This window comes from Artibeus jamaicensis, unplaced genomic scaffold, assembly GCF_021234435.1.
Source record: "Artibeus jamaicensis isolate MK-2021 breed Jamaican fruit bat unplaced genomic scaffold, CSHL_Jam_final contig_729, whole genome shotgun sequence".
Classification (NCBI taxonomy): domain Eukaryota; kingdom Metazoa; phylum Chordata; class Mammalia; order Chiroptera; family Phyllostomidae; genus Artibeus; species Artibeus jamaicensis.
In genome coordinates, this window is record NW_026521939.1 from 5,879,874 (window position 1) to 5,900,758 (window position 20,885).

General features: G+C 45.0%; 1 protein-coding gene across 4 annotated transcripts in view; it reads right to left on the bottom strand.

The window, feature by feature from the left end:
* SNX29 (sorting nexin 29) overlaps nt 1-20,885 on the bottom strand; it is a 569,005-nt gene that overhangs the window by 401,426 nt on the left and 146,694 nt on the right. For all 4 annotated transcript variants that reach the window (XM_037151196.2, XM_053672142.1, XM_037151198.2 and 1 more), the window contains 2 exons: nt 11,504-11,567; nt 8,927-9,055 (listed from right to left, as the gene is read on the bottom strand). In XM_037151196.2, coding sequence (XP_037007091.2) covers nt 8,927-9,055; nt 11,504-11,567 — 193 coding nt within the window. The remainder of the gene's footprint in view (nt 1-8,926; nt 9,056-11,503; nt 11,568-20,885) is intronic.

The window sequence follows — 20,885 nt, forward strand, 5'->3', positions numbered from 1 at the left end:
ACGCTCATAAATCCCCATCGTGAACTGGGTAAATGTGTTGAATAATCCTCAAAGAAAATTCTCTAAAGTCGAATGCAGCCTCTCAAAATACCAGCTCGTACCGACACAGATGGGTTCCTAGAACACTCACCTAGAGGGGGAAGCCTGTACTACGAGGGGATTGCCCTCCAGTTTTACTGCTTCCCCCTGCCTTATATATTAGCTATGAATTTCATTTCAGGTTTGTAAAAGGAGAGTCTGTTATCAAATGTGTTTCTAAAAAAAGGAATACTGATTCTGTTGAGACTAAGAACCATACAACCATACATCTAAAGATGCCAAAGTAGGCAGATTCAGTGCCTGCTAATGAGATCAAATTATCATCAGATATTAAGGTCCTACAAGAGCCCTGGCTGGTGTGGCTCAGTGGACTGAGTGCCAGACTGCAACCCTAAGGGTTAGCGGTTCAATTTCCAGTCAGGGCACATACCTGGGTTGTGGTCCAGATCCCCTGTAGGGGGTGCATGAGAGGCAACCACACATTGATATTTCTTTCCCTCTCTTTCTCCCTCTCTTCCCCTCTGTCTAAAAATCTTTTTAAAAAAAATAGATCCTAAAAGGAACTCACAACTATCAACAACTGAACCTAAAAAGCAGAAACAAAACAAACAACAAGAACAAGAACAGAATCACAGAAATGGAGATAACATAGAAGGTTATCACATGGAAGCAGTGGGGTGGGGGAGAATGGGGGAAAAGGTACAGGGAATAAGCATCACTGGTAGGTGTGAAATAGACAGGAGGAGGTTAAGAATTGAAAGGGAAATAGCGAAGCCAAAGAATTTATATGTACGACCCACAGACATGAACTAAAGGGAGGGAATGCTGGATGAAGGGGGTACAGGGCGGAGGGGGAAAAGGGCAGAAAAATAAAGGGACAACTGTAATGCATAGTCAATAAAATATACTCTAAAAAAACAGACCCTGCAAGGAAAGACATGAAAAAAAACACAGCACAGAGACACTGGACGACAGATTAGAACAGCTAAAGTCAAGACTCACTGATCACAGTTGGTTCAAGAGTAACAACACAGAACCTTTACTTTGGGAAACCTACAGAGCACAAACACCATGAGGGGATGAGCTCACTACAGGGAACATGTACTGCCTATCTGGCTTTCACCGCCCCCATCTGATGACAGGGGCCCCCTGATTTTCCTCTTGAGGAAAGGTGTCTGTTCCCTATAGTCAGTGAGGAAAAGTTAGCCAGCTCCTGGCTTCAGGGGGTGGGAGAGGGGATGTGACCCAGGCCTGTGTAGCAAGAATAACACGTCCCACTAGGGAAGTGACATTGAATCCCAAGACTGTCTCTGGAGCATTCAGGAAAAAGCACTACCCTTCCACAGGGTTGCCAAGCTGACAGGATTTATGCCTGAAGCTACTGGGGGCCCTCTGGTCATCACAAGAGAAGAGCAGGTCTGAAAATGAAGCTCTGACCAAGGGACAGAGAGGGGAGATGTATAACAACACGGGAACTGCCTGACCCCCTCACCCCCTGAGCTCCTGGATCCAGCTGGCCAGAAGGCTGGCTCTTCTCCTAAACTCCCAAGTGACACGAGCCAGTCAACTGCACTGTCCCATGAGCCAGATTCAGGTGGGTTTCTATCCCTTGCTATTAGTAGTTCTCACTATCTACCTACACTAAGTGGTAAGAATTAAATGGATGGCTGAGGGATGTCCAGAAAGCCCTAATGCCCAAAAAGTGACCAGAATGTAACTTGAGGGCAGGTGATAGCCATTAGCATGTCTGAAGCTAAGCTCAATGTGACTGTACTGTGCTAAGAGAAGAAAAGCCATCAAGATTTTAAAACAGCTAGCATATCCCAATGAGACTCAGACCAACTGACAACATCATGGGTACCATGGTCCGTTTGCTCACTCATTTAACCAATATCACAGAGCACCTGCTGTGTCCCAGGCATTGCGTTAATTACAGGAGAATCAAACAAGGTAGGCACAAAAGCATGGTCACTGCCCTTACAGAGTTTATCTAAAAGGAAGAACAATACAGAATTACCACTGCCAGTACTACCACTATGGGGGGGATACTGGTTCCCATGGCAGGACAGCACCGAGGGACCTGACCTAGGTCATGGTCAGGCAGGAGATGCTGGGCAAAGGCTTCTGCATCAATGAGTGCTCTTGATGTGACAAGAAACAGAAATCCCAGCTCAAACTGGCAATAAATAGCAAAGGAGATTTACTGGTCCACCCAAGTGGAAAATCTGGCTTCCAGGAGAAGTTGACTCAGCAGCCCAGTGATGTCATCAGACCCAGCTCCCTTGTCCCCATCCCCCTCCATTCCAAGATACAGCATAAGCCCACACTAAGGCTATCTCCCTCAGGGAGGTAAAATGAATAAAGGAGTTCCAGCCTTTATACCCTCGGAGTATGTGGTACAGAAGAAGGGAGCCACCCCAGATACCCATGACCAAGGGACCACCTTCCTCTAAAGCCCTGAGAAACCTCCAACCAGGTCTCCCAGGCCAGGATTAGATCACGTGTTCATTCTCTGAAGAAAGTCCAATTACCATATCTAGCTGAGTCGAGCCTGAACCCAATCACTGTGGAAAGGAGAGAGAATTCTCTTGACCAGATTATACAAGTCAGGGTTGAACCTCGTTGTGTGGGAGAGTTTAACCCTCACCATCAATCAAGGGGGCGGGGGGAGGTCAAGTCATTGGCTGGTCCTCCAGTGTGAGAGAAATGGAGAGTAGCCTTTAGAAAGATGATGCGGTGTCCCCTGCAGTAGTAACTCTCCTTCTAGTGAAAGAATCTGCTCTCAGTCCACAAACAAGGGCCTTTTGAAGCAGACAATAAAGCAAATGTTAGTTTTTTGAAAGATGCACAGACAAAAACTGGGCTTTATTTCTAGTCTTTACTCAACCTGAGAGCAAAGTTTCATTGTTTTACATAATCGGTTTGACATATTCCTCCAGAGCATGTTTCTTTTACCAGACAAATTGAATTTGTTAAAAAAAATAACCAGTTCTCCCTTTTTCAGTCTCTTGTGCAACACCGCCCTCTTGGCCTTGGGAGTTTCTCAAGCAGTCTCCCTGCTCCGCAGCACCAGCACAGGGACAGCAGATTCCCGACACGCCTGCCACCACTCCCTATATCCACGTCCACAGCAGACACGGCTCATCAGTAACAGCACTTCTTTTTGCTGAGCACAGATGAGACCCCAGAATCCTTCGCAACCCAGAGCCCCAAGCAGCTACTCTCAGAGCTGGCAAAACAGAGCATCTGCTATAACAGGGGAGCTGGCAATGAAAAGGCCCAGACTCTTGAGTCCGAAGGCCATCATCCCTAACTCAGGAAAGACTCAGATTTCCAGCCAGTATCTCCCACATTTGACTTTCTCAACTCTGACCATTTGTTTCTTGTGACAAAAATCAATCGATGACATTAGCTGGACACTGAAGAAATTTATTGTCCTTTTTCACAAAAGGCTCCATATTTCTCCAATAATTTAACAACAACAATGGAAAGGCAAAGACTGAGCAATAGAGTAGAAACTGGGATTTAAAGCATTCATAGAAAGCCAATAAAGGCCTCCCAGCGGGGCTGGACAGAGCGATATGAGCAGGGCTCCTACAGCCCGTGGTCTAGTGTTCCCTTTGCAACTGTGCAGTATGGTTCAGTGTTACAGCAGACTGCTGCTCAGCAGCCCAACAGGGAACTATAAACAAAGGGACACATGCTGGGCAGGCAGGACTGGACAAATAACACCAGGAGGAACTGAAGGTCAGATGAAGGCCAGTGGCAAAAGGCTCCAAGATGCCTGTTGCAGAGAGAAGCTGGGACAGGAAAGAATCCACAGACCTGGCCTAGCCACCTGTGGGCCAGGCACCATCCCAGGGAGCACCCACTAAGCACCTATGATGACCCTGAGCTGCACAGACTGCCGTAGGAGCATTAGCTCACGTAATCTTCCCCACAACCCCACGAGGAGGCATAACTGACATGATTTATCTGCCCGCATGACTTAACAGCCCTGGAAACTTATGCTCACTCCTGGCTACAACATGCCCATTGAAGAGCCTTCTTAAAATGTTATATAGAAAAGAACAGGAGTGTCTTCTCTTTGGATCCTGCATGAGGCTTGCTGCTCCCAGGGACCATCTCTGCAGCTGTGTGCAGAGGCCCTACCTAGGAAAGGCACTAAAGCATCCAGAGGGCCCAGAGCCAAGAGCAGGGGAGAAAGAGCACTGACCTCACTGGAGAACCCAGGCCCAGTGATGCCTGAAGGAACCGACCATTATAGCCACACAAAATTCTTGCTAACCCCAGCTAATCTGGTTTGGCTTCCACTGCCAAAGGCACATGAATACTAGGTAAGACTATATTATGCCCGGATACAGTTGCACAGCATCCTTACATAAAGTATGGAAGGGCCCCAGCCACCTTTTAAATTTTTAAACAGATGAAGAGCCAGAGGCTCAGAAAGGTAAGGGGAACGGCTCCTGTCACACAACCAACAACAGTTCTTGTTAGTGCACCGGAGGTCCTCAACAGGAGAGCAAGGTTGTGACACAAGAGTAACAGTGAGGCTGGCCCCGACAGGAGAGACCGGAGAAAGGCCTTGAACAGTGCGCTCCATCAAACAATCCAGTGGGCTGTGTTCACATCGTGGTGAATCACAACAAACTGGAGTGTCTCCGTGGATCCGGCAGGCGGACTGTTGGGGAGCACAGAGAAAACACGGCTTGCTCCAATCCAAACCAGGAAGCCTCGTTAGTCAGGGCTCAGAGTCACAAATGAGAGAAGATCAGTAACAAACTGGCTTAAGTACAAAGGGAATTTATTGGCTCACATAACTGAAAAGTCCAGAAGAAAAATTGCTTCAGGAAAGACTGGATCCAGGAGCTCAAATGATATCATTAGGGCTGTGGGTTTCTCTCTCCCTCATTCTCCACTGTGTTGTCACCATGTGGATCTTCCCACGTAAGAGCAAAGACAGCCACCGACAATGCCAAGTGCCTAGCATACCTCATATCCACTCGAGAATGCTATCTTCAACTCTTATGGTATCAGTTTGGCCTCACACCCTTCTCTGACCCAACTATGAGGGCCAAGGAATGGAACAAGCTCACTGTCCAGGCCTGATCATGTGTCCTGCTCTGGAAACCAGGACAGGCAGTGGCAGGGTCAGTCACACCAAACTACAGGGACAGGTTTGGAGGGATATGTGGGAAGAACCTGCCAAGAAAGACGGGGGCAGTGTTTGCCCCAAGGAGGAAGAGAAGCCTGGTGGGCATGGTAGGCAACTTCCCAGATGAGCCCCTACAACCCCAGCCTCCGGGCCTGCGGACCTCAGTGGAGCTATACGACAACAGAATACAGCAGAAGTCGTCGTGTCTCATTTCCAAGACTAGGTTATAAAAGACAAAGTGGCTCCCATGTTGGGTGTGTTCTCTCATTCCTGAGTTACTCGCTCTGGGAAGCCAGCTGCTGTGTTGTGAGCAGCCCTTTGGAGAGGCCCACGTGAAGAGGAACTAAAGCCCCCTGCCAGCAGCGACCTGAGTGAGCTTAGGCTTTCAGATGACTACAGCTCCAGCCAACAGCTTGACTGCAACCTTTGAGAAACTCAGAGCCAGAACCTATCAGCTGAGCCATTCCCACATCCCAAACTCACAGAAATTGTGGAGGACCATAAATGTTTGTTGTTTTAAGCTGCCAAGTTTGGAGACAATTTGTTACATAGCAAGAGATAACTAATACAATGAACATAAAAAGAAACATCTCCCCAACAATCCAACAACCCTGTTCACATGCTTCTCTCAAAGGTACTTCATGCCGATGTGTATCATCTTTTCTGTGAACACCTAGCTCATACGCACATTTTTGTCATTCAATGGAAAGTAAAGCAACCAATTACTTAGGGAACAAGATTTACTTTCCTGAACTGCTACTGATTGTAATGCCTCTGCCTCAAAACTGAGCAGCCCCTGGGGGCCACACAAGCACTGGGCTGGCTACGGGGCCTTGCTCTTGGTTGGGCCACGATAGCACAAAAGGAAAGCCATTAATTTTGAGCAAAAAAGAAAGAAAAAGAAAAGAAATGTGTAATAAAATGCTCAGTTTGTTCAGGGATGTTCCAGTTTTACAACTAGCATATACTCAGAGCCAGTAAAACAGTCATACACACAAATACACTTTAAGAGTATTTATAGCATAAATAATTTTTGAGTCTGAAACAGCTTAGTACTTCATTCTTTCTGCACCACTGCCATTAAACTATAACTTCTGATTAGGCAAGGTTTCGTAGTAATATAATTATTATGTGTAAGAAAAATGATAATGATAGTTAACATTTATTGAGCACTTATGGAACATATTTACTAGCTGACATATGCTCTCTCATTTTATTGTGCATCAACCTTTATCAACCCTATGAAGCTCAGAGTTTTAGTTTTCTTGTCCCCAATTTATAACTAAGGAAATAGAAACAGAGAAATTAACTAACTTGCTCAAGGTCACACAACTAATGAGCAGTACAGCCCCAGTGAGACCCCTGCAGTCCAATGCCAGAATCCTCGCCACCCACCACTAGGCTAAACCACCGACATTATGATACCTGCCACCTGAGCACACATGGACCTGAGAACAGGGTGGCCCCAATGAACACACACAGGCCTGGCCTCCAGCCCCACTGCCCCACTGCCCCACTGCCCCACCTTGCCTGTGCCCCACTGCCCCAAGGAACAACTGACCACTCAGGACCATCATCTGATATCACTGACAGTTGCTCCTTCTGTGGCAAGAAGAAAGTTCTGACAGTTGGCAAAGATTAACTCTGCCTGGAACATGTCAGCAATGGAAGTTTTCAAAATGTACATGTCCAGCCTCTCTGCTTGCTTTCTTCCTGTTTTTTTCCTGAAATATTTGCTTATTTTACAGATGCTCCTTCTACCTGTAAACTACAAACTTTTAGGCACCTCAAACTCTAGTTACCCATTGTTTAAATGAGGAGACTTCAGATTATAAAATTGCTTAGTTAAGGAAATTTTTTCTACTCCATTCACAGGCTAAAATTTTTCTAAGAATTATCATATACTAAAATATGCTTCCCGTAAAGTACACTTGCAATAGCTTGCTCATATCCAGAGGCTTCTGTACTTCCACCTGTACTCTTCCTCATTCGATCCTCTCAGGTGGATAAATAAGATTCGCCTTTCCGTTTTATCAAGGAGGGAATGCACACTTGTGGAAGTTAAGCCGCTCACCCAGAAGCACACAGTCTTCAAGCAGTGGAGCAGGGACTCACGGCTGAGCTGACTCCTAACACAATCCGAAAGTGACAGAGAATATATCTGTCTCTCTCTGATGATTCAGAACCAGGGTCTCTATCGACTTCATCCTTCATTGTGAACAAGCACCATTACTCCACAGAACCCTGGCATGGCCAGGGAAAATGGCAGTACAGCTGACAACACACCAAATTGGGCACCAATTACTGTTATTTGTTATTGCCATTTAACTGTCTCTGACGCCCTTGAGACGTCATTTTTAAATGTAAAGAAAGAAGTTCCAACTGAAGTTAAATATGGGACGGCGGTACCAACCTTCCATCACACACACAACAGTCACCCCAGTGACACCCGCACGCATGGCACCGGGCACCGGAACGACGTGTGCACTGCTGGGAGCCACCTCACTCCCCACCCCCCTGCACAGCCTACCTCCTGACCTCATTTTAAAGTAGTTTAAAATTGCATCCAATAAACTCTTTACCTTAACTAAAACAGGGAAAACTAGAACTCAAATGTCCACTGAATGCTTATTTTAGTATAGTGCATCAGTTCAACAAAACACCACATCCGCACAAACAGAAATGGTTAACATGGAGCTTAAGTGGTGGAGACAGCCAGGCTAAGCAATGACAGGCTATAGATTAAGTACAGTACATGGAAATAGCTTTCTATGTGAACAAGTTTTGTACAGATGCATGTTTTTATGGAAGCCTGGATTTTAGGAGGTTCACTTTTATAGTTTTCTTTAATAAGACATAAACAAAACCACAGAAAAATAAAATGGCTCTTAAATAAAAATAGGCTGAACCATGCTCTTCATTAAGGAAATGCAAATGAAAAATAACCTACGAGAGCCATTTTTCACCTGCAGTATTACCAAAGGCCCAGGGGTTGGAGCCGACCCCTGTGGCACAGCTGTGCAGTCATGCCCTCTCCCCTCTCCTGCGGAACGTATATCGGCTCAGCCTCTGTGGAGGGCAAGTTGATGAACTCTATCCAACTGAGAAAAGCACAGAACTTTGAGCCTGCAGTTCTACTTCCAGGAATATTTCCAACAAACACAGTCATATAAGAGCAAAATAATAAATGTGATGGTTATTTACAGTAGCGTTATTAGAAGTCGCAAAAGACTAAAATCCACCTCAATGCCTAGCTGTTGGCACACTGGTCAGATGAATTCTGGTGCAGTCAATGAAATATGAGCTATTACAGATGGCAGCCCTGTGTACACCAACACAGAACAATCTCTACAATGTGAAGTGGGTGTTGTGGAGTATCAGTCACCATTGTGCATTAAGGAAAGAAAGAATAAAGGGAGGCAGAGAGGGAAACAAAAAAGTATATGTGCACGCTTCAGCTTGTGTATGCATGGAGCATCCTGAAATCAGTAATACTGCCCACCTCCAGAGGCAAACTGGGTCACTGGAGATTGCACACTTTAACCATTTATATTTTGAACCATGTGCATACATGTTATTCAATATGTGTTCAGTAAAATAATAAAATTTCAAATGCACAAACTTTATTGCCATTGGTCACTATCTTCTTTTGATTAAAAAGTGTTGTAAATGTGTGCCTGGGCTTTAATAAAGCCTCCCCACACCTACCTCCCAGCTCCGCTGCCCTCCTACCTTGCCAGTGCCTGGATCTTTGTGACGTGCCGCTCCTCCTGTTCGGCCACCTTCCTTTTCAAGGTGTCGACCTCCTGCCGGAGGGCAGCCGAGTGCTCCATCTCACCGTCCAGCAGGTTCCGCAGCGATCTGGGAAGAGGAGAGCCTGTCTGTTCAGATGCCATTACGTCCACCAAGCCCAGAACACAGCTATTTACCTAAGTCAAGTGCTAATTTATTAGGTTTCCATATGGCTCTGCATCAATCATAATTCAAGTCTGCATCCTGTATGAATACACACCTAAGGAGGTACCAAATTCTGCTCAACAACCTCAGAGTACTAATTAAAATGAGCCCTATGGGAACTACCTGTGGCCCAGGTTCTATGTCTCAATAGCCTGTGGGCAGCTTTTTAATTTAATTATTTTATTTTATTTTATTTTAATTATTTGTTATTGATTACGCTATCACAATTGTCCCAATTTGGCCCCTTTGCCCCCTCCACTCAGCACCCCTCATTCCCTCAGGCAGTCCCCTCACCATTGTTCACACCCATGGGTCAGGTGTATGAGTTCTTTGGCTACTCCATTTCCTGTACTGTACTTTACACCCCCATGACTATTGTGTAACTACCTATTTGTACTTCTTAACCCCCTCCCCTCTTCACTCATTTCCGTAGACCCTCCTGCCATCTAGTAACCATCAAAACACTCCCTGTATCCATGATTCCATCTCTATTCAAATCAAGAGTAGCAATGTGTTGAGCAAATCCCAGGCAAGTCCCTTTACAGACCTCCCACTCTAAGGTACAGCACATTCAACTCAGGCCCTTTTGTCACAGCCACACTGAAGAAGAGATTTAACGAAGGAACAAATGTCAGTTCAGAGCAAAAGAATTATCTGAGCCCTAAAAATGGAATCCGGACTCAGATGACCTGACAGACGTCCCGCCTTTCCACTCCTACCCACCAAACGCACTGTGACCCTGTCCCTCTGCCCTCTCCAGGTTAAACAAGCATATACAGAATTTTATAGAGCTGTATAGTTTGATACTGCATATATCATATTTTCTATTATATTTGGAGTTTTTTAACCCTCTGAAACACATTCACTTGTGAATTTGTCATCCTTGGTCTTAAGTAGCAGAGAAGATTGCAGCTCTTCCAGAGATACCCATAAATTAGCACCTAGAAGTGAGCCAAATATGATTCCACTGACCATTTACTTCACTGGACCTCAAATGGGCATTTCTAGAAAATATTTACTGACTTTGGTGCACCTGCCTCCCAAATCTAGAGGACACTTGCCATGTGATATCAGAACATAAGCAGAAGTGTCTGACCCCCTGACCCCACTGTTCATCAAACCCTCCAAGGCCTGTATTCCTTAGAGTTTTGAGAAAACTCCCTTCTTGGGGCCTGGGGCCCCCTGACACAAATCATGGTATGACATTTTTCTTTCTCTGGGAAGAAGAATTTGACAGACAGTGACTATTGTTTCTCACAAGGCAAGACAACCTACAGCTTCTTCCAAGACAACAGCTTCCGCTGAAGCAAGGGAAGAAAAATCCTACAATATCTAACAAGCTCTTTGTTGAAAGTTTTAGTTGGAAAATTGTGCTATCTAAAGATTCTGCTTTTAAAAATTCTCTTTTGTTTTAGAAATCATGCTTGTTTGCATTTAAAGGATGAGGGAGAAGCTTGTCAAGCAGGGCCCAAAACAAGGTTTAAAAAGAACAATCATGATCACATGTCACCATGGATGCTTAATTCTTGCTCCGAGTAAAACAACAAAAGGGTGACATGAGCCAACACCCAGACATGTGCGTGCACAATACTGGCACAGCCAAAGCACCCCTAACCCCCAGGGAGGCAGCCCGATACCCGTGGGCAAACCCCTCTACTGACCACTGTGTAGCCAAGACAAGGTGCTGGCGGTTGAGAAGCTCCAGCTCAGGCAGCCAGATCACAGCGACATGGATGATGCCTGCCGGTTATCTAGCACTGATTTCAACTGGGAATAAAAGACAAAGAAAACCCTTTTCCCTCTCAGTGTCTGCCACTGAGCTTTTGGGGAGTGAAAAAAATTCAAATGCCTTCTTATCTGAAGTACCCCTTATTTGAGATAACTCTAAGACAAGTAGTCGAAGTGCCTGGAACATGGTAGGCAGGCCTCAGTTAAAGGCCACTCGAAGGACTGCAGGACCGGGTCGGCGGGTGACAGCTAACAGTGTACGGGGTTCCCAGCCACCTGATGGAAATGTTCTAGAGTCGAGGTGGTGGCTGCACACAGCTGTGAAGGCACTAAATGGATGAATTGTGTGGTATGTGAGCTGTATCTCAATATGGCTGTTTTTAGAAGAGCTTCACCAAATTTTTAATTTGTTCTAAGGTGGTGCCATGATTGTAAGGTTTTCATTCCTTCCTAACACTCAGACTACATATATATACCAAAGTGGTACTTTGCAGACAAAATAAAAAATCATTGGTCACAATTTTGCCAACAAAGCAAAATGTCTTTCCTCTGTGATATTCTCTCTGTCCTAGAGCTAGAATGTCAAAGGAAGAGGCCCTGCCTCCAGCCTGAAGATCACAATACCTGTTCTCCTCCTCCAGCTCATCTTTCCTGTTCATCATCACCACGATGGCTTGTCGCAGTTCATCTACGAGAAGAAGGCAAAGTCAAAATCAGTCAGCAGACCTCACCTGCTACACCGTCCTCTCATCAATCTGGATTATACGCTATTTAGTGCAGCTCATCTAGACAAGTTCCCTTTTCCTTTAAAAAATAATTCCCATACAGTCTAAGTTACCCAGTGGTCTCAGTTGACCATTAGTATTAGCCATACAAAACACAAGGGTAGGGCAGAATGAGAATAAATGTGGAGGTGATTCCCTGGTGAATATACTCAGCCACACTGGAAAAATAACAGGCTTGTGATTTCTAAGTGCTTTTCCAAGTCCCTGCTACAGGACAGCATCTGTTTTGAACAATGATATATTCCCAGTAACAGTCGTCTATCAACAGCAGATCAGACAGCAGATCAAGTCCAGGTTGACATAAAACTACTCAAGTTTACTGAGATACGGGATTTTCCCACACCAATTCCTATAGTTAGTATACAGGTGAAGGCTTTCCAAAACACAGTCCATAATTACTTACAGGAGCTACTCTTCTGATTATCTCCTACAAAGAAAAGAATTCTCTGATAGGAAACCTATCTACATCAAACAATGGTTATCGCTTGTCCATCCACATACTAAAGACAATGTTTACCATATCTCTCAGATGTCAAAACCAAGAACTGTTTTTTTATTGCTGTTCAACTACAGTTTTCTCCACTTTCTGCCTTCCATTGCCCCCCATCTCATGCATCCCCACCTCCCACCCTCCTTCCTACCCCGCTTTGTCTCTTCCATAAGTTCTTTATACATGTTCCTTGATGACCCTTCCCCACGCTACCCCATTATCCCCCTCCCCTCTGGTTACTGTCACTTGGTTCTTTATTTCAATGTCACCGGTTAGATTTTGCTTGCTTGTTTGTTTTGTTGATTAGGTTCCATTTATAGCTGAGATCATACATTGTTTGTCTTTCATCACCTGATTTATTTAACTTAGCATAATACTCTCCAGATCCATCCATGCTATCGCAAAGGGTAGGAATTCCTTCTTTCTTCCTGATGCATAGTATTTCACTGTATAAATGTATCATAGTTTTTTGATCCACTCGTTTACTGATGGGCACTTAGGTTGCTTACAACACTTGGCTATTATAAATTGTGCTGCTATGAACATTGGGGTACATAAATTCTTTTGAATTGGTGTTTCAGGTTGCTTAGGGTAAAGGGAGCAGAAGCATAAAACAGAATAAAAGTAACCTCTTCAACACATGGTGTTGGGAGATCTGGACAGCTACATGCAAAAAAATGAAACTCAAACACCAACTTATACCATACACAAAAATAAATTCAAGATGGATAAAAGACTTAAATATATGTCACAACACCATGTAAGTCCTGGAGGAGAACATAGGCAGGAAAATGTCAGACATTCTACACACCAATATTATCACCAATATGTCCTATAGACCCAGGGACATAAAGAAAAGAATAAACAAATAAGACTTCATCAAATCAAAAAGCTTCTGCAATGGCTAAAGAAAACATCAGCCAAATGAAAAGGGAACTAACCATATGAGAAACATATTTGCCAATGATATCTCAGACAACAGTTTGATCTCCAAAATATATAAAGAATTCCTGACTTCCGCCAAGATGGAGGCATAGGTGGAGACGCTGTGCTTTCTCACACAACCAAGTTTAGAGACAACTAAATATTAGCAACAGAAAACACAGCCAGAACACAGAAAATTGAACTTTTCAGAAGTCTGTTAACAACAAATTCTTCAGCCTGACCGGTAAGTAGGGCGAAACCAGCAGCTGGCGGAGCGGGGTTGCACAGGAGGGCTCGGTCAGACGGACTCAGGCGCATGGAATCCAGGAGCAGGGTTGCAACAGGTGGACCTAGGGAGAGACCCAGTGAGCAACCGCGGGGAAACAGCAAGGGAGCAGGGCTGCGGTTGACTGTGGTCGCGCATTTGTGTGCAGACAGACAAGCCAGAGAGTGGGCAATTGGACGAACCCGGCGGGTCCCTGCGGCAACTGGCAGCAGAAGGCGCCGCCATTTCCCTGCTCTGACCCCGCCTCCACATACAGCGTCATAACCCAGCAACTCTGAGTGGCCCCGCCCTGGTGAACTACCTAAAGCGCTGCTCCTCACCCAGCGGCGAGGAACAGCAGAGGGAGCCGCCATTTCCCAGCTCTGACCACACCCCCACATACAGCATCACAACCCAGCGACCTGGGAGTCCAAGGCTCCGCTCCTCATACTTAAAGGGTGCAAACAGACCAAAAATGGCTCAAGAAGATCTCAAAGCCCCAGAGCCTATAAATCTAAGCGATGAAGAAATAGCAAAACTCTCAGACGCACAGTTTAAAACACTGGTGATCAGGATCCTCACAGAACTGGTTGATTATAGCCACAAATTAGACAAACATATGAAGGCGAAACTAATTGAAATGAATGGAATTGCACAGGACACCAATAGCAATGAAAAGGAAACTGGGACTCAAATCAATGGAGGGGACCAGAAGAAAGCAAATAATGGCCAAACAGAAAAGAGTGAAGAAGCAAGAATTCAAAAAAATGAGGAGAGTCTTAGGAACCTCCAGGACACCTTTAAACGCTCCAACATCTAAATTATAGGGGTACCAGAAGGGGGAAAGGAACAGCCACCAGTGGAAAACTTATTTGAACAAATAATAAAGGAGAATTTCCCCAATCTGGCAAAGGAAATAGACTTCCAGGAAATCCAGGAAGCTCAGAGAGTCCCAAAGAAGTTGGACCCAAGAAGAAACACACCAAGGCACATCATCATTACATTAGCAAAGATAAAATGAAGGAGAGAATCCTAGAAGCAGCAAGAGCTAAGGGGACAGTCACCTACAAAGGAGTTCCCATCAGACTGTCAGCAGATTTCTCAAAAGAGACCTTACAGGCAAGAAGGGGCTGGAAAGAGGTATTCCAAGTCATGAAATCCGAAGACCTACAACCAAGATTGCTCTATCCAGCAAAACTTTCATTTAGAATGGAAGGACAGATAAAGTGCTTCTCAGATAAGATCCAATTCAAGGAGTTCATCATTACCAAGCCCTTATTATATGAAATGTTAAAGGGACTTACCTAAGAAAAAGAAGTTAAAAAAACATGAACAGTGAAAGGACAGCAAACTCACAGTTACTAACAACCATACCTAAAACAAAAGCAAACTAAGAGGACAGATAGATCAGGAGTGGAAACATAGAAATGACGATCTCAAGGAGGGTTAGCAACAGGGGAGTGGGAGGAGGAGAAGGGGGGAGAAGGTACAGAAAATAAGTAGCATAGACAATAGATAGAAAATAGATGGGGGGCAAGAATAGTACGGGAAATATAGAATCTAAAGAACTTGAGACACATGGTCATAAACTAAAGGGGGATAATGGTGGGGATAGGGGGTAGGGTGAAGGGGAATGAAGGGGGGAATAGAACAACTGTAATGGCATAATCAATAAAAAAATAAATTTTAAAAAAAGGTGAAAAAAAACTATGGTATATTTACACAATGGAATACTACACAGCAGAGAGAAAGGAGCCCCTACCCTTTGAGACAGCATGGATGGAACTGGAGAGCATTATGCTAAGTAAAATAAGACAGGCAGTGACAGACAAATTCCATATGATCTCACCTTTAAGTGAGACATAATCGACAAAACAAACAAACAAGCCAAATATAACCACAGACATTGAAATTAAGAACAATCTAACAGTAATCCCCCCAGTGGGGGATAATGGGGGGAAGGGTTTTCAGGAACAACTATAAAGGACACGTGGACAAAACCAAGGGGGATTGGAAGCAGGGGAGGGAAGTGGGGATGGCTGGGGTGGAGGGTAGTGGTGGGGGGTAAATGCAGACAATTGTACTTCAACAAAAATAAAATAATTTTTTGAAAAAAGAAAGTTTTCATCTAAAAAAATAAAAAATAATAAAGACAAAACAAACAAACAAAAAAAGAATTTCTATGACTCCACTCTAGGAAGACAAACAACCCAATAAAAATTTTTAAGAAAAAAAGGCCAATACAACCACCCACCCAAACAACCCAATTTAAAAACCAAAAAAAAAATGGGCAAAGGACCTGAATAGACACTTCTCTAAGGAGGACATACAAAGGACCCAGAAACATATGAAAATATGCTCAGCATCACTAGCCATCAGAGAGATGAAAATTAAAACCACAATGAGATACCACTTCACACTGGTCAAAGTGGTCAAATCAACAAACAACAAGTGCTGGTGAGGCTGCGGAGAAAAGAGAACCCCAGTGCACTGTTGGTGGGAATGCAGACTGGTACAGCCACTGTGGAAAACAGTATGGAATTTCCTCAGAAAACTAAAAATGGAACTGCCTTATGACCTGGCAATTCCACTGCTGGGATTATACCCTAAGAATCCTGAAATACCAATCCAAAAGAACCTATGCACCCCAATGTTCATAGAAGCACAATTTACAAAAGTCAAGTATCAGAAGCAACCTAAGTGCCCATCAATAAATGAGTGGATCAAAAAACTATGATACATTTATACAACGGAATACTATGCAGCAGAAAGAAAGAAGGAATTCCCACCCTTTGCAACAGCATGGATGGATCTGGAGAGCATTATGCTAAGTGAAATAAGCCAGGTGGTGAAAGACAAATAACATATGATCTCAGCTATAAGTGGAACCTAATCAACAAAACAAACAAGCAAGCAAAATCTAACCGGTGACATTAGAATAAAGAACAAAATGACAGTAACCAGAGGGGAGGTGGTAGGGGGAAATGGGGGAAAAGGGGAAAGAGTCAAGTCAAGGAACATGTATAAAGGACCCATAGACAAAGCCAAAGGTGGGTAGGATTCAACGTGGAAGGTGGGGATGACTGGGATGGGGGGAGTGGTGAGGGAAAAATGAAGACAACTGTATTTAAACAATAAAAAAAGAAGAAAAAAAAAGTAGTCAATCCTATGTTCATCGCAACGTTATTTACAATAGCCAAGATTTGGAAGCAGCCCAAGTGTCCATCTGTAGATGAGTGGATAAAACAGTCATGGTACATTTATATGATGTAATACTACTCAACTGTAAAAAAAAAAAAAAAAAAAAAAAAAGAAGAAAATTTTACCCTTTGTGACAGCATGGATGGGTCTGGAAAACACTGTGCTAAGTGAAATAAGCCAGTCAGAGAAAGACAGGTACCATGCCATTTTACTAATACGTGGAATCTAATGAGCAACTTGAACTAACAAACAAAATAGAGACATACTCATAATAAAGAGCAGGCTAACATGAGGGGGAGTTGTGAGGTAGAGGGATTGAGCAAGAAGAAAAAAAGAGAAAGAACTCATGGACATAGACAACAATGTGGTAATTGCAGGGGGGGTGGATTGAGGTGGAAGAGGGTATGGGGGATACATGGTGATAGAAAAAATAAAAAGAAAATAAATTTTTTAAAAAGGAATTGAGAGTTATAAGGTGACTGTGAAGAGGTCTATGGCTCAGGTATCTCTCTCCTGGTGTCACTAAGGCATCACCAAGAAAGATTCAAGTATCATTGGATCAACACATATTCTTTGAGCACCCTACAGGGTATAGGCACTATTCTTGGAACTGTGAGTAAAGAGTGAACAAAATAAGCAAAGTCCCTCCTGCAAGCACATAACTCTCAGGGTGATGAAAAGGGCAAGAAAGAAAACAAAAGCAAGGTGAGCAGAAGCACACTGACGGTGGGGAGTGGTGCCATCTCACATGGGTGCTCTGGAAATGCCTCTCTGAGGACAGGACATGTGAGCAGAGGCCCAATGAAGAGAGGGTGCCAGCCCCGCTGCTATATGGAGGAAAAATGCTCCAAACCACTAAAAGCACGTGCAAAGGTCCTGAGGCAGGCACAAGCTTGGTCACATGAGAAAGGCAGAGTGGCATGAGGAAGGAGGGACTGGCACACAATGAGGGCAGAATCCAGCAGACACAGAGTCTGCCAGGGTTGGAGGGCACACTGGGAGCCACAGTACATGGCCCTGCCCTCCAGAAGCTTCAAACCTTGAGGGCTTGATGGCAGTCCTGGCACCCACCAGCTAAGAGTGTCATGTACATTGTGTCACTGGTGCCACACATCAGCTCTTTGGGAATCTATCTCTGAGTCCGTTTCACAGACATGCAAATGGGCTCAAAGGAGCTGGAATTTGACTCCAAATCTGTCCAATTCCAAACTCTGTGCTTAACCCTGGGAAACAATGATAATATTGCTACCAGTTACATGCGAAGATGTAAGTGCTATTATTTTATTGGCACCTCACAGTCACGTTAATCCATTTTATAGATGAGGAAGAAACCTGGGGAGGTTATTAAGTCACACAACCGCACATCTTTAAATGTCAGAACCAGGAGCAAACCAAGGCCTCTGACTCCAAGTTGATGATGCTATAAAGATGCACAGCACTGACTGAGGTAGAAGGGCTAAGAGAAGACCACTGTCATGTGCATGCTATGTCCAGGTCCAAGGCCACGGAATTGCATGGGTCCAGGTAACGAGCCCACAACCAGGACACTGAGGGGCTCGGTTCTTGGCACATGTTGTAAGGATAGAGCCATACATGATCCTTTCAACTTTTCTCAATGTTAGGTAATTTTCATAATAGAAAACACCAGCAGAAAAATCATTTCCAGAAAAGGCCTTAAGATTAGAAAGATGTGGAAGGTAGCATACCTCAGAAGAAAAGGAAGGAAAAAAGGTTAGACCCAACAGCAGAGTTAATCAACCTAGAGAGACGGGAAGAGGCTGAGCTGCCCACCCCCCCGAAAGCCCGTAAGAGAAGGGAGCTGGCACATGAAACAGAGAAAGCCACAACAGAGTGGCCCACACTCTGCCTGGACTTACCCTGGCTCAGAGCTCATGCATTTTCTCATTCGTCAGTAAATACCTATTGAGCATAGTGGTTACAAGGGACCTTTCCAAGGAGAAAGCCAGGCTCCCAACTTACCTAAGGAAGGAAAGTCATTGAAGAAGGATTTCTTAGTGGAGAATAATAAATAATACACATTCACATGTGCCTACGATACAAGAGTCAGTATGACTACATTCTGAACACCAACAGATAACAAAGGTTCTGGCTCAAGACCTCAGACCAGTGTCTCCGCCACTCTGACCCTTCCTCTCCAGCACAAGGGGTGAAGAGCACCCACTTTCCCAACCTCCTGGGGGCTGTAAGGTGCAGAGGGGAGATGAGACGGACAGTGCTATGTCCAGGCACTGCCTCTCACGAACCACACCAGGGAGCAGGACAATTTAGAAGAACTCATCCTAATGTTAAAGTTATTAAAAGTTTAACTGAAAACACTAATTCATGTGCAAAAAACAAAAACAAAAAAAAGCAACAATTTATTCCCGTGACACCATAGTCATGAAACAAACCCAGGCTTCATATATCATTGAAGACAGGCAGGACACTCTCTCACGGCCTTTACCTGCCAGGAAGCCAGAGCCGGCGGGGAGGCCGCCGCTGCGTGCCGTGGACACACGCTCGGGAACTGCTCCTGTGCTCCGAGGCCCATCGGAATTCTGACTTTCCTGACAAGGCCTCCTTCCCCACCGAGGTTTTCAAGTGGCCTGAATTTCATATGGGAGCAAAGAAATGGCATACTCATAACTGCAATATGAGGCTGGAAGAGGTGAAATCTCTCCCTTTTTAAAAATAGGTATTTGGGGAGCAGTTTTAGCAAAATTGGGAGGAAAGTGCAGAGATTTCCCATATACCCTGGCCCCCACACTTCACAGACTCCCATTATCAACATCCCCCACCCAAGAGGTGCACATGTTACAGACGATACACACACACTGGCATGTGGTGATCACCCAAAGTCAACATCGGGGTTCACTCTTGGGCTGTATGTACATTCTGTGAGTCTGGACAAATGTTACAATGACATCTAACCACCTTAGAGTATCTACCAGAATAGTTTCACTGCCACAAAAATTCTCTCTGCTCTACCTAGTCATCCCTCCCTCCCCTCCAACCCTGGCAAAATCTCCTCTTAATTAAAAAAACTACACGCCAGGCTTCTGTTCAGTGGCAGCGAATCACGTGCACATCGGACTCTCACTGACGAACCACTTGCAGTGGATCCGAGCAGGATGTGAGCTTGGCCGAGCGCACAGCACAGGCACTCCCACTGCTGGTGTGTCCACACAAGGTGCCCTGGGCTGCACAGGACAGGAGTGTCATGCACAGCAGGCCTCAGTCTTCCTGCTGAGCCTCTCCTGGAGGGAAGAGCTTGCCACTGAGAGCGTGATCCTTACACTAAGATGTCTGTGTTACACCCTCTCCTGCTGTCACCAAGGTGTCACTGACCCCTTCACCTGAGGTTCTCAAACGCAGAGATAGCAATCTGTCTGGGCCAGCGCCCTGTGTCCCAAGGCCTTCCTGAGGGACTCTCCCAAATGATTCTGTGGCACTATTTTGTCCCTACCCACAAATGTGACAGCCTCTTCCTGAGGAAGATGCAAACCCAACAGTTTTCTACTGTGGTAAGAACACTCAGCATAAGATCTACCCTCTCCACAGATTTCTTAATCGCCATAGGGAAGCAGAGTGACGTACCGCGGACCTCTGGAACTGACTCGCCTCACTTAATTGAAGCTCTGCACCCCCGAACAGCACTCCCCACTCCCCTTTCAGCCCACCCTGGCAACCACTGTTCTAACCTCTGCCTCTCTCGGTTTGACTATTTTCCTCATCGAAGTGAAACACGCAGTATATGTCCTTCTGTGTCTGGCTTATCTCACTTCTCACTCAGCATCACTCCTCCAGGTTCTTCCACATGCTCACATAAGTCAGGACTTCCTTCTTTTTTAAGGCTGAATAACGTTCCAACAGATTGTGACTGGGGTGGGGGGGGGTCTCCTGGCCAGAACCTGCCTTTCCTTGTTTTCACCCCCAAAGCCCAACCTGATGAAACTGACAAGGAAAGCCCTCCCTGATTCCCCGACCCTTGAAACAAGTTGCAGATTGTGCAATAATTCGCCATCTCTGCCTCCTGCAATTAGCACCCAACTCCTTACAGGTACACGGCATGTCAGGCATCTTGGGTCCCCAGAGCTCCCACACTGGGCACTCGGTGGAATTTTACAGGAAACAAGGGACTCTGTGAGACAATTCCTACCTAATTATAGTGCTACCGAAAGAGCAAAAATAACAGCTGCCATGCAGTGAGCACTTGTCACGTACAGTGTCAGCACCTGACACACCTTTTTCAGTTCTCACAACCACCTGATAAGGGTGCAGCACAATGCTACAGAGCAGGGAACTATGCTGGGGCAAGCTGTCTGCAAGGTCTCAGGTGGC